We start from the raw sequence: 18,245 nt of genomic DNA on the forward strand, positions 1-18,245 counted from the left end.
CTGACATGGTGGGGACGTGACAATTGGCCACTCCACATTCTAAATCTGCACAATATTCTTCAATTCTAATCTAAAGAGAATATCTAAGTTTCACTAATGTAGAAATCACCACAGAGGCAGGGGGTTAAGAAAATGCCTTCTCATATATTTTGACTAAGGGGGTCTTTGGAGTTCCTAGATTTGTTTCTGAGGGTACTGACAGGTCCAAATTGTATGTTAATGACTTTTCTCCATAATATCCAAGCTATTTTGTCAGAGATACTTCAACATAAAGAAGGAAACTTAGGAAAGTTACTGTGGTTTGTTCGCTAGTTTGCCTAACATCTTTTACTCAGGGACCTTCATCTACAATGTTCTTTGAATATTTGAAGAATTGGTAATTAGATTTATAGCCAATATGCATTCAAGTGCTGTAAATAATCAAAAACAACTTAAAACTAAAAGAAAACAACCAGCAACTCCTTAGGAATATACCTGGGAATGCCTGACCCACTCGAGCAAGGTTTGGCTGTCGATGCAGGGCCATAGCAAGTACAACAGCATCATCAACCTGCAAGATGGTACATGGGTACACACTTTATCTTCTGTAACTTTAAGAATGACAAAGAAGCTAAGCATGTCGAAAACACAATTAAACATAACAATCTCATACATGTTAGAGGCATATATACAGCATCATCAAATGTCAATAAGCTCTACTATTAGAATGGTCAAAATTACCCTGCATAGATTTATTATCCCAGGCATCTATTCTCAATAACTATACAACCAAGTATCCTAACAAGTGGATGGACTACAGAGCACACACAACCTAGTGTGCAGACTTTTCAAGCTTCCCTTGCCTTTCATCCTAGAATGTCATAGGCTATTATAGAAAATTTATGTCAATTTTCGGCTAAATATAACTACTTGTTACATCCTTAGTTTGTAGCATTAACAAGTTAAAGGAACTCCGTCTGACCATTATATAACCTGGCATGTGGTGAGTCATAGATAAAAGTTTGCATAGGAAAGAAAAAAGGCCTAATCATGCTGAAGTCTGCAGAAGTTAGGTGTACTAGATAATGTTTAAACTTTAACAAACATAGGATTATTAAGGGGAACCAACTAGGAAGACAATTCAAATAAAAATAAAAAAATTGCTGGGCGAGGAAATATGATGGCAATTAAGTGAATTGACTAATCATGCCTCTGAACAGAGTTCACTGGTAGTCAATTTGCCTTGGCCAAATAGGAATTTCTAAAATTTATAATTCTGTAGAACTCTAGCTACAGCAGATCAATGCCTAGTCAAACCTTTAAAATCCCAATCAAGCATAACTATATAGGTCAATCTAGCACATTTCATGAGCAAACAGACTACAGAAGTTAATTTCGGGCATTTAAATTCTTTTTTCGGTCAAACTGGTAAAATATGGCATCCAGAGTCTAATACTGTAAGGAATGCCACTGTCTGAAATTCAAATTGACTTGTCAATTATGGTCAACAATGTAACAAATCCCACTCACTCTCAATTATGTCCAACCCTTCTCCCCCTCATTTATTGTTGGAAACATGGAATTTAAATAAACTTGTTGAAACTTCGGTTATTATTTGTTGAAATATTTGAACCATGGGTAATTCCTTGCAGGTCAAACAATATAAATTAAGAAGGTAGCAGAGAATTTTGAAATTTTGACTTGAATTGACAATAATTCATCTTAGTTGGTTAGATAGTTTAACAACTGTTATTGTCATTTAATAATTAATTCTTATCTTATTGAAGTTTGATTCTACTTTGAATGCTATCATAGTGAGCTCCTGATCTTCTGTCTGTTGAGTTGTATGTGCTCCCTGGTTTCTAAGTTAGGCTATATTCCATCACTAAAAAAATATAACAGAGGACTCATTGGTGAAGTGCATGCATGCTCTAAGTTGTAAAAACACCTCCCACTTAAAAAGTCTCATTGTCCTAGTTGAATCCAAGTTCTCTAGCAAGCGCCAAGATCTATCAAGTTCTAACTTGTAGGAAATGATGTGATTTGCACTTGTAAATGCTTTTACACAGTGTTCCACGGGAGTTGGGGACGGGGGGACGCGGGGACGCGTTTCCGGGACAGGGGGACCAAGGGCCTAAGTTTGGGGACGGCGGCGGGGGGGTGGTGGGGTGGTGGTGCTGATATAGTTATACACATACATATAGTACTTGAAAAACTAGTTTTGAAAAGATGTATGACAGTATTACAGTATAATAATTACATTTCAAATGAGACTATAGGAAATTTGAAATACTAAATCTAAATACCAAGATTTCTTCAATGCTAATTGTGTTGTTATATGGAGCCTAATCAGACTCAGAGGTTAAATTTTCCCTACTTCTATCGGTGCGGTTTCCCCCTGTATTTTTCAACGGGGGTTTGGGGGCAGCGCCCCCAAGTTGGGGTCAAGGAGCATCACCCCGTGCGGGATCAAGGGGCAGCGCCCCGCAAGGCCAAAAATACTTTTATTATTTTCTAAAGGCGTCAAGTGTTATTTTTCTATTGGCCCACGTCCAATAAGGGTTACCCCTTAACCCCCAAAAAAGTCACTTTTTTTATATTTTAATTTTAAACATTGCATATATGTGGGGGCGACAGGAGACGTTTGGGCGTCTCCCAAGGAGACGTGGAGGCGTCTCCCCGTCTCCGTGGGAGACTTCTCCGGCAGCGCTTGGGTGGCAGTGGCGGGACGGCGGGGGACGTCGCGTCCCCGTCCCCCCGTCTCCAAGACGCAGCCAAAAAGGGGGGGGACGCGTCCCCATGGAACACTGCTTTTACATTTGTAATTAACTTTCCCTTCCACATGGTACAATTCACAGGGGCTTTTTCTGAATGAAAGTAAGATAAAACAAAAACTGTGCATTTTGCTTTTTGCATATGCTTGGCCTTATCCAGCTGGTGCACACCCACATTATTTGTGGTGTTGTATCACCTTTGTTTCTCATTATTGTTTGCATCTGTTTTTTAATACTTTCTATTCTACACTACAAGTGCTGTATTTTAGTTCATATCATAAAGAGTCCAATCTTGAAAAAAATTCTCCTTTATTGGTAGTGTTCATTATCAGATCTGAGATGTTATTGAGCACAATCTGTTCATTTTCTGGCAATTGTTTGCAGAGATTTTATAAAGATAAATTCCAAATCTGCACTCCAGGATTTCTGATTTTACCGATTACATTTTTAGGAGAAATAGCAAAGAAGATCGAAACAATTTTGTGGCCATTGCACTTGCTCCCTGTTAGCAGGAAATCTGGGGACACCGACTGGAGTTCTGAGCACCAATGACTTTCTTAGTGTTGTAATTTATAACCTGGATACAGTCCTATTAAGGGAATAAGGAATTAGATCCGGATAGGAGACTAACTACTCAACAGATTATAAAGAACACATCATATATGGAACCCAAAATTATTTGTATCATTTATATGAATTCAATACATCATATACATCCTTATATCTCCTTATATCCTTCTATACATTAATATCATATGCATTCATCTCTATCTTCTATTCTATTCTATCTATGCTTTTCTATCCTTATCTACCACTCTATCCTTATCTATCACTCTATCTTCTGGTGATTACAACTTACAAATATTTATATCTAAGGGATGGGGCGTGACTCCACATGGTATCCCTAGTCTACATGCTATCTTTCTAATCTCATGCTCCACAGGCTTGATGCGGCAAGATACAGTATATTCTCTCAAACTGTGTCTAACTACTCCTTTTCCCTTCCAACATCATCCCCCCTTTCAAAACCTTGACTTATCTTCAAGTCAACCCTGCAGTGTCGAAAGAATATCCTTATATATCTCCTTGAGGTTTTCAAAATTGTTGTCCCACTAGGTTTTTGCCAACTAAGTAGTTGAATGCGTACTTGGATTTGTAGCAGTAGCTTTTCTACTTCCGAGACCATTGTAGGTAATTGGATTTTTTGGGCCAAGTGTTGTGCCTCTTAAAGAATACCACTAATATGAGCTAACCTTAGATTTACCATCTCTCTAAACTGATAAAACGGGTGTCAAGTCTTGTCCCTTTGATCTTTGTCCATGCGATGCCTCTAAGTCTGCCCCAACTAGGCCATCTAAATATTTTAAGGCATCATAGTCAGTTGATCTCTAAACTATTTGAAGCTCGAATTGATCTATTTGGGCTTTGATTGGTGCTAACTGCTAACACATTTGGCCATTCTAAGAAAAACTTATATAGACTATTCAGGTCACCCTCTGTATTTTTCATCATACTAATCTGATTTTCCAAGGCCAAGTGTGCGGCAACACATTTACTCCTCTCCTCATCCATTCTTGCTTTTTAGAGCTTCCCTTATTTCTTCCTTAATTGCTTGTGTAACCTCCAGCATCTCTAGCATTAGTTTGTCCAAACTTTGCCTAGACCGGAGCTCCTTTGTTTGAATTTCCATTACTCTTTTCTTTTGTGGTGGTGTGATGTCAGGGGCCACTTCTCCAATTACTAACTATTTTAAGTTAAACTCCTCTTTTGCTGCTTTCTCCCTCTGCACCTTGAGTGTGGTGGTCAAGGAGTCTAGAAATCTATCCACTAAATCTTTCAATGTTTTGTTTGACGCCACCATGTATCTGATCAGTGCTTTCTCTGCAAGAAACTTATTGTCCATTGTCATCTTTGGGTATACTCGTGTTGTTTACTCCAGGACATCCAGTCAGAATAGTCCACTACATAATTTATCCTCATCAATCAATTGGAGAACTCTCAGGGCTTTTGTCTGTTACGGGAGGGAAGAGTCCTCTAGTCCTTATTCTTCTTCCTTAGTTTCAATTGTTTGAGGAGAGACTTTTCTTTGTTCTTTCTCCTTTCTTGTCTTTTCTGCAGCATCACCTCTATCGAAATTCTTCTACTCTTATATGGCTGAGGGGATGGATCTTGGCTAGGGGGTTGTGACTCTTTGAAACATTGTTTCATCTTTTTGTTTGCAAGTGACATTTCATTAGTTAATGTCCTTAATTCTTCACCCAAATTCATCTTAACCTTCTTTTCTCTTTCTATTTCATATCTCAATTTTCTTATACTCCTATTAACTAATTCTTCTAAATATTCCTCTTGTATGGGTAAGATCTTCTCCACAGTTTTTAGGAATTCCAAAAATCTGTCATCTAATTTGATCGTCATGTTTAACAAAACTAGTTTACTTTTAGGGTTTTTGGAACGTTGCTGTTGGGTTGGAGCCTCCTTGCTACCACATTCTCCTAACAACAACCCTCTTGAATTTCCACAATCATCAATACCTACTTTCTCCAAACATGAATTTGCTTTCTCAGCTATCTTCCACCCAATTTCTAGATTCTTTTCTTCTTTGTCATCGAGAGCACCCAACCTAACACACTCAACAGCACCCTCATTGGCATGCTCAACTTTCCTCTTCTCTGCATTTCCATCCTTTTGTGGTCTCTCTTTTCTCTTTCAACAAAATGTCTTTGGCTTCTTTCTTCACTGTTTTGGTTGGCCATAGTCACTTGTCTAGCTAATGCAATTTGCTCCTTAATTTCTCTTGTATTCCTTTTGTCTCATTTGTCCATGGGTGCTTTTGGTTTGGGATTACATTAATCCTTTGTTCTTTCTCGTGGTAGTTATCCAACAGCTCTTCTATTGGTCACATCTCTTCACGGATCCCTTTCGGAATTCCTCCCCCTTTCAATTCCTCATCCACTTGGTGCCTACCCCCCCTCTCACAAAGTGAATATCAAGAGGACAGTCTTGCAGATTTTAATGTCATCTCCTTCTTTTCTCCTTTATCCAATAAATAGTTTTGAATTTTGAAAGTTCCCCTACTAGACTTAGTAAGACCTAACCACAATCTCGACAACAGAACCAATGTTACCAAGAAATCTAGGAGGCACGGACCGGAGTTCTAAGCCACAACAACTTTCTTAGTGTTGTAGCTTATACCCCGAGCTCAATCCTATTAAAGGAATAGGGAATTAGATCCGGATAGGAGACTAACTACTCAACAAATTACAAAGAACACATCATATATGGAACACAAAAGCATTTGTACTATTTATATGAATTTAGTGCATCATATACATCCTTATATCTCCTTGTATCCTTCTATACAATCATATCATATACATTCATCTCTATCTTCTATTCTATTCTATTTATCCTTATATATCACTCTGTCTATTACGAAGTAATTGGTAAAATATTTGCTTAATATTAACAGAGATCAAGAGATCATTATATACAAGATGAGAGACGATGTTTCCTTAGGAAACGATCGTGAAGAATAGAAACATTCTATTCCGGCTAACAGAAAACTAACAGCTAACTAAATATTTACAGTAGATTACAATAGATAACCATTAACAGGAAATAGAAACTATCTATTATCGTAATACCCTCCCTTAATGGTTAACCTATCCACTACACCAAGCTGTCCTCTAAATTTGACAAACTTATCTGGACCAAGTGGCTTGGTAAGAATGTCTGCAGTCTGATCCGTTGCATGAACATACTGCAAGTCTCTGATCCTGTCTTCAACGAACTGTCGCATGTAATGACAATGAACATCTACATGCTTGGTTCGTTCATGGAAGACTGGATTCCGGGCTAACTTGATAACGCCATCGTTATCAACAAAGAAAGTGGTTGGGCCTGCTGGTGACATCTGCATATCCCCAAGCATCTGATGAAGCCAGACAGCTTCACAACTTGCCTTAACTGCCCCTCTGTATTCGGCCTCTATAGAGGAGAGAGAAACAGCCTGCTGCTTCTTACTGGTCCATGTGACGGCACTAGATCTCAAACTAAACACATATCTAGAAGTTGACTTTTTATCGTCAACAGAGCCTGCCCAATCTTAATCTGTGAATCCACTGAGTCTAGGATTAGAACCCCAAGAGTAAAGAATTCCATAATCAGTAGTGCCCTTCACATAATGAAGCACACGCTTTGCGGCCATCCAATGATTAGCCTTGGGAGCTATCATAAAGCGTGAAATGTAGCTGACTGCGAAGTTGATATCAGGTCTAGTAGCAGAGAGGTAGATGAGACTGCCTACTAGTTGCCGGTATGTAGTATCATCAACGGGAGGAAAATCACACTTGGCTGATAACTTCAAACCTTTCTCCATAGGTGTAGATGCAGTCTTGCAATCCTGCATACGAAACTTGTCTAACAGAGCCCTAGCATATTTAGACTGAGAAATGAATATACCAGATGGCTGCTGCCAAACCTCAACACCGAGGCAATAATGCATGAGCCCAAGGTCAGTCATGTCAAAAGACTGGCATAACCTCTGTTTGATTCCCTGAATCAAAGATGGGAACTGTCGGTGATGATCAAATCATCCACATAAATGACCAAAAGGATGATATCACTGTCAGTAGTCTTGATGTACAAGTTTGAGTCTGAAGAACTCCTCTTGAAGCCTTGATCACTGAGGTACTTATCAATTTTCATGTACCATGCCCTAGGGGCCTGCTTCAAACCATAGAGAGATTTCACCAATCTGAGAACCTGGTGTTCTTTACCTGCAACCTTGAAACCTGGAGGCTGCGTCATGTAGACCTCTTCTTGTAGGTCACCATTCAGGAAAGCACTCTTGACGTCCATCTGATGGACCTTCTAGCCAAACTGTGTTGCCATGGCTAGGACTAATCTGATAATGCTCATCTTTGTTGTAGGAGCAAAGGTCTCCTCATAATCAATGCCCTGACGTTGAGAAAAGCCCTTTGCAACTAAACGAGCTTTGTACTTATCCAAAGTACCATCAGACTTGTATTTGATTTTGTAGACCCATTTGCAGCCAATGGGTTTCTTCCCTGGTGGAAGATCAAAAAGGTCCTAGGTGTGATTCTTCAACAGACTCTGGTGTCCAGATTGCATAGCATGTTCTCACTCTGGAATACCTTTGGCCTCAGAGTATGTCTGAGGTTCAAAAACACTATGAATGTTGGCCATGAGAGCAACATTAACTGTCCCTGTAGGTTTGCTCTTTTTTCAAGCAGTTCTCCCATCGATGAGTTCATCATCCCGAAGATTAGCAAGTGTCTTGGCCCACCATTTAGGCCAGAGAGGAGAAGGACCAACATTAGCATCAAAAGATGTTCTATGATCAAGTTCCTCATCAAATGAATCCGGATCAAAATCAAGTGAAGCATCTGCAAATCTGGATGATCCTATAGGAGAAGCCAGAGGTGTCTGTATAGGATTTTATGGAGCTACTGGAGCTGCTGGAGCCCTCCCATCACGTGGACCTAATGGAAGTCTAATTCCCAAATCATAAGCCTTCATAGGCTGGTCTACTAAATCAGGCACAGGAGAAATGGGCATGAATGGTCCTCGCTGCTCATCAAAGACTACATTACGACTATACAGGAGATGAGATGTCTCAATGTCAATCAAGCGGTAGGCTTTGTGAAGACTACTATATCCAGTAAGCATAAGTTTATGGCTCTTGGCATCCAACTTGGTGCGTGAAGCATTAGGGATCCAAACATAAGCAAGAGAGAAACCTTCAGATGACTGATTTTGGGCTTGCAACCTGACCAGGCCTCTTCCAGAGTCTTGCCTTTGACCGCCACAGTGGGTGACCGGTTCAAAAGGTAGACTGCAGTGTTAACTGCTTCTGCCCAAAACTACTTCGGCACATGTCTGTGGTCAAGCATGGATCTAGCCATCTCAGTGATTGTTTTGTTCCAACGTTCAACTACACTGTTTAGTTGTGGTGTGCGGGGTGTGGTTAACTAGCGCTTGATGCCATGAATATCACAGAAGCTAAAGAATTCATTAGAACAAAATTCCCCCCCCCCATTATCTGATCTAAAAGCAATAATAGATTTCCCAGACTCTTTTTCAACTAGAGGTTTAAACTTTTGAAATACAGTAAACGCTTTTGATTTCTTTGCAAGAAAATAGACCCACATTTTTCTACTGAAATCATCAACAAACAACAGAAAATACCTGGACCCAAGAACAGAAGGAGTAGCCATAGGGCCGCAGATATCAACATGAACAAGCTGAAGCACTTGAGAAGCCCGCCATGAATCGCCACTTTTGAAGGGTGTGCGATGTTGCTTCCCAGCCTGGCATGCATCATAAACTCCAAGTTGCTGAGTCTGAATCTTTGGCAATCCGAGGACAAGCTCTTCCTGAGCAACTCTTCCTGAGCAAGCTTAAAGAGATAATGCACATTTAAGTGCCCATACCGTTGATGCCAAAGAATACTGACAGAAGACTGCTGAGCAGCCATAGCTAGGTCCTGAGAAACACCAAAATCTGCAAGTCTGAAAACACCATGATCCTCAAGACCAACTGCAACAACTAACTGAGTCTCCCTATCAGTGATGATGCACTGATGTGAACTGAAGGTGACATCCAACCGTGGAGAGTGTCACGGCATCTGACTGACTGAGAGTAGATTTAGTTCCATCCCTAGAACGTGGAAGACATCGAGGAAAATGAGATTCCTCCCAACAGACTGAATCTGAATGTTGCCTTTGCTGACAACCGTGTATTCTTTCCCACCACCAAAAATAACAAAATTTGAATAAGGTTGGTAGTCAGTGAACCAGTCTCGACGGTGGGTGAAATGACGAGAGGCACCTGAATCAATGTACCAGGCAGACGATTTGAAATGATCTGCGGGTCTTTTAGCCATGAAGGCGTAAAAGGCAGATTTTGTTTGCTTAGTGTGCTTTGCACTGTTCGCTTTGGGCTACGAACTAGATTGCTTAGATTGGGCAGCTAAGCGCTTCCGACATTCAACCTTCATGTGACCATACTTGTGGCAGTAGTTGCATTGAATGTTATTTTTCTTGGAGCCTTCTGAGACAAGAGCAAAGGGTTTCTGCTGAGAAGACTGCTGAGAATGAGACTTGCCCTTATCCTTGTGAAAAGATTTAGCAGCAAAGGCTTGTTTGGTGGAGGTGGAGCTGGAACTGCTACCGAACTGCTGTGTCCACCAATCTTGCTGAAGTAGAAGTGTGCAGAGATCTGAGAACTTCAGATCAACACCAGTAGAAGTGATGTTGAGAGTTTCGATAAAATGTGCGTAGGACTTGGGTAAACTTTTGAGGGTGATTACCACAATGTCCTCTTCCTCCATCTTGCGTCCAATGGCAAGCAACTGATCACGGATTTCCTGAATCCTATTCAGGTGATCCTGGAGCGATTTCCGCTCATCCATGACAATAGAAAACAGAGTGTTCTTGAGAAAGAAGGCCCTGCTTTTATTAGAAGTCTCATGTAGGGTTTTGAGATGCGCCCATATCTTGGCAGCTGTTTTGCCGAATGGAATCTAAGGGAGCTAATCATCAGCTACGGATAATTTGAGAAGCATCACTGCCTCCCGATTATGCTAGTCATAAGTAACCTGATCAGGACCAGCTGTTGTCGGATGTGAAGTAGTACCCAGAACCACCTAATCGTTGTCGCGATATTCGAAGATGGTGAGCATCCGCTGCTTCCACGTGCTATAATTCCGACCTTTGAACTTCTGATTTCCTTCAAGCAGAATATTCGTCAGAGATGTCATGGCACGAATTTCAGTGAAAAACTGAGAAGGCGCGTACTTTGAGGCAAAATGTCGAAGGACCCAAAAAAAGTGAAGAGGTGCCCAAAAGAGAGCTTGAAAAACCCAGAAAGAATATGATGTCGGAATTTGGATCCGCTGGCTCAAAAAATGAGGCACGAAAAATCGAGGCACCCAAAAAAATTAGACGACAACCCAGGTGAGTTCTCGAAAAACCCACCACAAATCTGCAAGCAGAAAAAAATTTCAGCTAAATCTGAAGGGTTAAAAACAGAAATCGTGTGGAAAGGACGAACTAAAATTTGCAGAGAGGAAAAACGCAGCCACAAACACGCGATTTTTCAAAAAAACGGCCTGCAAAAAATCACAAAATTCGCCCTACACGAAAACAGCCTCAAGTTTGCCCACGAACTGAAAAAAACTTACAGGAATAAATTGGATTTAATTCGAAGAAATTACAAAATTTCCGAAAAAAATCTTTTGTGCTCTGATACCATATTACGAAGTAATTGGTAAAATATTTGCTTAATATTAACAGAGATCAAGAGATCATTATATACAAGATGAGAGACGATGTTTCCTTAGGAAACGATCGTGAAGAATAGAAACATTCTATTCTGGCTAACAGAAAACTAACAGCTAACTAAGTATTTACAGTAGATTACAATAAATAACCATTAACAAGAAGTAGAAACTATCTATTATCGTAATACTGTCTTCAGGTGATTACATCTTACAATATATTTATATCTAAAGGATGGGACATGACCATACATATTATCACTAGTCTACATGCTATCATTCTAATCTCATGCTCCACGGGCTTGATCCGACAAGATGTGGTAGATTCTCCCAATCTATGTCTAACAGCTCCTTTTCCTTGCCAACCCTCCCACTCCAGTACAGATTAAGTTATAAATGTAAAGACCCTATTAAAATCATCTAATCTATAGCTATTCTGAAATTTTCCAATTTCAAGCCTCAATTTTTATTTCTCCTACTTTCTATTCGATTATCTTCCCAATTTTGATGACAAGACTGATCTAACCATGGCTTTCCATGTCATTTATGATTTCCTGTTTAATCTAGACCTGCACAAATATTCATTTCTGAAAGAAAGTCATTGTCAACCAAACAAGTGGGATTAGGAAATGGGGACAAGGACAGGGAAGTCATTTCAAATCAGGTTACAAGACTAAATGAATGAGAGTACATCTGTATATATATATATATATATATATATATATATATATAGTCACAAGATCATGCAGGCAAAGGAAAGGGGTCCTCTCTACACTAGAAATTGCTAGTGACCATGGTGATAGCTAAGACTCACAATAGAGAAAACACAAGGTTTTACATTGTCTTTAGGCTAAGTTACCGATACCTCTAGCTTGGCCCTCACATGCATACTGGTATGGTACAGATTCAGGTCTGATACTGGACTACTCCTAGGTATGCCTAGGGTACCACCTGGACAGCAAACTCCAAGCATCAAAGCAGTACACTAGGCATACCCACAACTTAGGATGCCAAAAATAATGTCCCCTCTCCACTAGTTGCCACTCAAGAGCATGGATTTGCCTGTTAGCCATCTCCAGCAAATTTATACGTTAGGAGATGATTGGCTAACCAAGGGGATTTATACTATTTCATTACAATATTATGTAAACTTTATAATATTTCATTACAAAGTTACTTTTTCTAAAATTAGACATATTTTATAAAGTAACTTTATGAAAGGGGTTAATTAAGTTGTCAATGATAAAATATATAGTTTACCCCTTATGCACACCTATCTAGGCAAAAAGGTGAATGAACTTTAATTAAAAAGTGGCCCCATCAATGATGAATTATAACCCTCAAGCTAGGCACCCAAGTTGAGAGAATATTGTTTGGCATCTTGACATATTGGAGCCCTAATTTGGGCGTTGAGTTTTGGAGAAGCATAAAGGAATGTGTACGGCAATCATTTTGTTAATTTTAACACTTTCAGATTAATATAAACTCAGAAAACCAGAATTTAGTTTCTAACTAAATTGATTAGATGAAAGATTTAGAGTTTTCTAGATTTAGGCGTAACATAGAAATGAACAAAAATAAGAACAAGACACGGTTACCCTGGGAAAACCTCCTAGGAGGAAAAACCCAACCAGAAAAGATCCTCAGATCTGATTGTGGATTATATTCATATGAAGATTACAACACTTATCTCAAGTACTTGAAGATGATTGCACATAGGGCTGATAAAGTCTTCAACAAGTCTGCTCTTTCATAAGCATCAAGCCTGCCCCATTTAACACAACAAGCATCAATCAGGTCCACACCCTAGGTCTGCACTTTATTGTATCTTGAGTCTGCACCTTTACCTGAGACTGGACTACAACCTTAGCTCCTTGAATCTAGAACAATTCACCCTCCTTATGATGGTATTTGCACTTGGTGTTAGTGCCTTTTATGACATATAAATCGCCAATATTACTTCTTCAAACTTCGCATTTTAGGCCGATGTATAATTCGCATGGAATGATTGAGTGAGTGAATGATAATGTGAAGTTGTCATTTATTTATATGAGGAGCAAGGTCTTTAGATATGTCGGCTTGCTTTACAATTTATTTTTATTTATTATTTTTCCTTTTAGCAAGATGCCTTAATGGAATAGGATCGGCCCTATTTTGGGGAGCACCTTGAGTGTGGCGTGAGGAATTAAATAGTGCCGTGAGGTTTAGGGCCCAGCCCTACACGTTGAAGAAAGGGGCCAGCCCTTTGGGCGGATTCCAATGTTGCCCAAGGCAATTGGAATCCGTCATTCCCTAATTACAATCAACACATTTGTCATTCCATTTGTTCATTTTTTCATCTCTCTTCAGGGAAATTGCAGCTCTGAGATCAGATCAGCAACATCCAGGTGTTGGAGAACAAAAACTCTTCAATTCCAGGCAAGCTTGGACGAAACCCCAGCCCATATTTCAGAGGAATTCACTCAGAATTCCTATTTGGGCTTTAAAATTCAGTCTTTATCAGCATTTACAGACCTGCTACAACAAGGAGATCAGTTATTGGAGGTAATTGAGGGCAGCAAATATCATTTTCAAGCCCCACGTGGTCCTCCTTTGCTGATCGTACCATCATGATGTCATCAGCAGTGTTGATTAAATAGATTAGCAGCAATAAGGGGTTGAAAATTGAAAGAAATCCATTGTTAGTGTTAGCAATCAGCAAATTAAAATTGTTTTATCGGACTTTCTTAGACTTATATGAGCAGTGTGAGCAATTCCTTGAGGATTACAGGGCAAATTCAATGGTCTTGCCTGGGAGCCTGGTAGAACTAGTAGCAGATTTACTTAATTCTTCAATAATTGCTTTTGATAATTCTAGTGGATGCAAATAAACCTCATTGGAAGTATTGTCACAACCTGGATGTCACCATATTGTCATTTTTGTGAGACCTATCAACAAAAAGTACACTTCCAGGCTAGGCGTTGGACTCCTAGTATGATATTTGTCTCTTCCTGGTGAATTAAGCACTCTTATTTGAAATTATAGTTTGCTGTTGTAAAATACAGAATTCTGGAATTATTTTTCAGTCAATTTGCTTCCTTGCATTTTTTGCATTCAATATTCATTCAAAGTCAAAAACACAAAAAAATCAGAAAAACATCAAAAAAGAAAACAAAAATCAAACAAAACCTCTTTGCTGGCCAAAGACAGAATTGGAAACAAAATCAGCAAATTGAATACAATTTCAGTTTGGAATCTTAAAGAAAACATTTTATATTCTTACACTCCCCTTAATGCATCATTTCCCTAAAACAACTTTATTTGGTGTTTGCTACTCATTTGACAAACCAAAAAGAGCATTTTTTCCTCCTAGCTTCTATTGTTGGGTTTTGAAGGTTGCTTCATTTTTCTTCGAAGGTGGGGGCCACAAAGGAGTAAGAAGAACTACACCAAAAGGATAGGAAACACTGTGCAAGGAAGGTTTAGCCATCAAAGGTAAGTAAATCTTTCAATTTTTCTGAGTTTTCAATATTTTTTTTCAAGATATTTCAAGTGTTTTTTTTTGTTTTTTTAGTAAGTTTTGATTTATTTATTTTTAACTTTTCATGCATGATAAGGGGTTATAATGTCAATTTAAAAAAATATATATTCAATTGTAGTGTTGTTAATTTGTAATGTTTTTTTTTTTAATTTTAAGTTCATATAGAGTGGCTCGAAGTTCTAGTCCGGTTGCCCAAAATGCAGAGAGTTATTTTGATGTTGATACAACGTCACCTCTTTGGCCACATACAACAACGATTTAACAACTTTCTGGTGGTGGAGATTTTCTTTGGCATTGTAGCCAATGTGGAAAGGAGTATAAGAGCTCATATTTTCGAGTGAAAGATGACCTTGTGCCATTCCTTTACAAGGAACAAGAGCTTGTCCTAGGCCAAATAAAAAAGGGTTGCCAAAGCAATAAATATCGACATATATCAAAGAACAAGAGGATGCCATCTGGGCAAGTAATAGATCAAAGGCTCTTCTTGCACATCCTCTTGCCAAGAGAAGCTTGCCAAAACCTCCTAGAGGCTTCTCAAAACAAATATTCACTTATAATAAAGAACAAGAGGATGCCAATAGGGCAAGTAATAGATCAAAGGCTCTTCCACATCTTTTTGAGCCAATACCACCATCTTCTAAAGGAAAGAATGTTTCAGTTTCACAAAAAAGTGGCCCATTGGACAAGGCTTTCAAAAATGAAGTGAGGGAAGTTTAGATCAAAGCATTGCTCGTTGCATTTATCGCAATGGGGTTCCTTTCAACATTGTTAAATAACCTTATTGGTGAGATATCCTTAAGACTGTTTGCAATACAACTCTTGATTATATTAGTCCTTGGTATAAAAAGTGTTGAACCACCTTATTGGCAAAGCAAAAACTTTTTGTAGAAACATCATTGAGAATAATCAAAAAAGGATAAATGGCCCAAAACAGATGTGTCCCTCATTTTTGATGCATGGAAAGTTTGCAAAAATAGACCATTGATCAATGTTGTAGCACTGTCCCTTAAAGGGAAGATGTTTTTGAACGTAGTGGATTGTGAGTAAGAGATGCAAGTTTCATTACCAATACCCTCATAAAATCCATTGAAATGGTGGGGCCTGAAAATGGTACAAAGTCATAATGAACAATGCTAAGAATTGTATGGCAGCTGGGTCTATAGTGGACGGTAGATATAGTCAGAGTTTTTGGACACCATATGCAATCCACTCACACAATTTGATATTGCAAAAGATTGGCACACAAATTAAGTGGGTCAAGAAAATCTACAAGGAAGACGAGGAGATCCAAAGGTTTGTGACTAATCATCATATGTCACAAGGCATGTTTAGGAACTTCTCCAAGTTGGAGTTGTTGAAGGTCATTTAAATTTTATTTTCTAATTTTAATTTTTTATTGTTGATGTGTGACATGTATTCTTTTATACCATGTTAGGTTGTTGAAACTTGATTTGCATCTCACACAATCATCCTAAAATTTGTGAAAGTGTAAAAAGTCGTATGTTCTATGCTCATCAACAAGTTAACAACCTATGGAGTGTAGAGATGCACTCAAGCACAGAAAGAGCCCAAAAAGTAAAAGCATAGATCCTAAATGATGTGTAGTGGGTTCGTGTGTTATATGTTTTGAATTTCACAAACCCCACCATGAGCATTATTAAGTATGTTGATACTAATTGCCCATGTTCGGGTCAAATTTATGATGCCATGGGCTCCATGGTGGAGAAAATAAAAACAATAACAAAAGCCAAGGCACATGACCCAGTAGGAACATAACCCAACAGGTAAAGTATTATAGCAAAGAGGTACTTTCATTGTCAATGAGGGTGCCACCTTATAGGGATGGTTAGGTTGGTTTTGGCTGTAAAGATGAATTTAGAAAAATATTTCCAAATAGGGATATCGAAAATACTGTCTTGAGCAAATTTGGCCACTTCATATCTTCAAAAAATAATTATGTTTCTGCTCTTCTAGACAAAGATAGGAAATGTACTGATGAGTGGTGGTATCTACAAGATAAGGCTCCATTTACTTGCAGCCTCTTCGAATTAAAATACTCTTCAAAGTATATATCTTTTAATTTTTTATTTTTCTCGTTTTTCATTCAATGCTAATATACTATATATTATATTTTATAATATTATAATTTTATAATTTATGTTGAAAGTTTTGAATTTATAAAATTAAATACTAAACTTTGAATGCAAACTTAACAGGTTGCAAATTCTTCTTCAACTGAGCAGAATTAGAGTACATACTCCTTCATCCACTCAGTCAAACACGATCATTTGGGTGTTAAAATAGTAGAGGATTTGGTATCTTGTCACATAAGAGACCTGAATACAATGAGGTTGTGACAAAGAATTGGGATCTAACCCGAGTGTGTTTATTTAGATGCTATAATGGAACAGCTTGCCAAAGTCTCTATGGATGAGGCAGCTTCCACACTTGATGCACCTAGTGGAAGTGGCAATGCAGCTGATTGTGGATCAAACAAAACTGAACCAAATGTTGACCTTGATGCTTTTGATGAAGAAGAATACGAAGACAATTAGATATTGATTGTAATTTGAATTTTCATTGTGTAATGACGTTTTCAAACTTGAGTATTTTCTTTTTTACAAATTATGAATATGAGGTATTTAAATATTCTATTTATTATCTATTGGTAATTGTCAGATTATGAGTATCACTGTTCTACTTATAATTAAATTTATAATTTTGAACTACACACACACATATATATACCCAAGGAAAAATATTGTCGTACCATCATAGGTTTTGATTCCCGTACTGGCACCCATACCTGAACCAGCAACTTAGTCTTTGATTATTTTGGATTCAACATCATTTATAAAGTATTTGGACAATATTTTACAAATGAAGTTGATTCTAGAAACATCAAACAATATAGCACTCTAGAGACTATGCAACTTGAGAACGAAGGTTTTACATACTCATGTAAATTAGCATGTTCCTTGGGATATGTTTAGTCTCTTGCTTTTAGCACTTGGAGCATACTACGACTATTTTAATTTTCTATACATAGTTTCTAGAGGGAGAAGGGGCAGAGGCAGAAGGTGGCATAAAGGAAGCTATCAAATCTTCAAAGTAAATGAATGACCAAATAGACGAGTATATAGTTAACATGTAGAATAGCAAGAGAAGACGCTGGGATCTTCAGCCCAGGAAATGGACGGAAGGCCATTGAAAGATAAAAGATCAACTCCTAAAGAATACCTTTGAGAAAACAGATCCATAGAGATTGAAAGAAAAAACCATTAACACACAAATAAGTTGTGAACGGGACAAGCAATCCACATGACATAGGAAGTAGCAGCAAAAACTGTGGAACTAGGTTACAATACTTTGCTCCAGCTTCATCAGGTGGATCTACCTAAGCAACTATTAAAGCTATGAACCTCAGAACCTCCTTATGCCTTTAGGTAAGTGATGTTGGGACTCTTCTCTTCAGATGTTTTTCCTATCTTGAACAATAGCAGCTCAGAATAGAATGACTAAAACCAGTAGATTGCAGAATAAGCCAAACCCCTCAAGGAAATCCCAAAAGATGCACAAAGACCAAAGATAATTTCAAAATAAACAAAAAAAAGAGCTCAAATATCTCTACCACGATCAATTCTTCACTTGATACCAAGGTAATATAGT

At 38.4% G+C, this 18,245-nt stretch overlaps 1 protein-coding gene across 2 annotated transcripts in view; it reads right to left on the reverse strand.

The window, feature by feature from the left end:
- Positions 1 to 18,245, reverse strand: part of LOC131077102 (coiled-coil domain-containing protein SCD2) — a 114,328-nt gene that overhangs the window by 11,330 nt on the left and 84,753 nt on the right. For both annotated transcript variants that reach the window (XR_009113544.2, XM_058014532.2), the window contains one exon: positions 475 to 550. Coding sequence is in view for 1 of the 2 variants with exons in the window: in XM_058014532.2 (XP_057870515.2) it covers positions 475 to 550 (76 nt within the window). In the remaining variant the exon portion in view is untranslated. The remainder of the gene's footprint in view (positions 1 to 474; positions 551 to 18,245) is intronic.

This window comes from Cryptomeria japonica, chromosome 9 (assembly GCF_030272615.1).
Source record: "Cryptomeria japonica chromosome 9, Sugi_1.0, whole genome shotgun sequence".
NCBI lineage: Eukaryota > Viridiplantae > Streptophyta > Pinopsida > Cupressales > Cupressaceae > Cryptomeria > Cryptomeria japonica.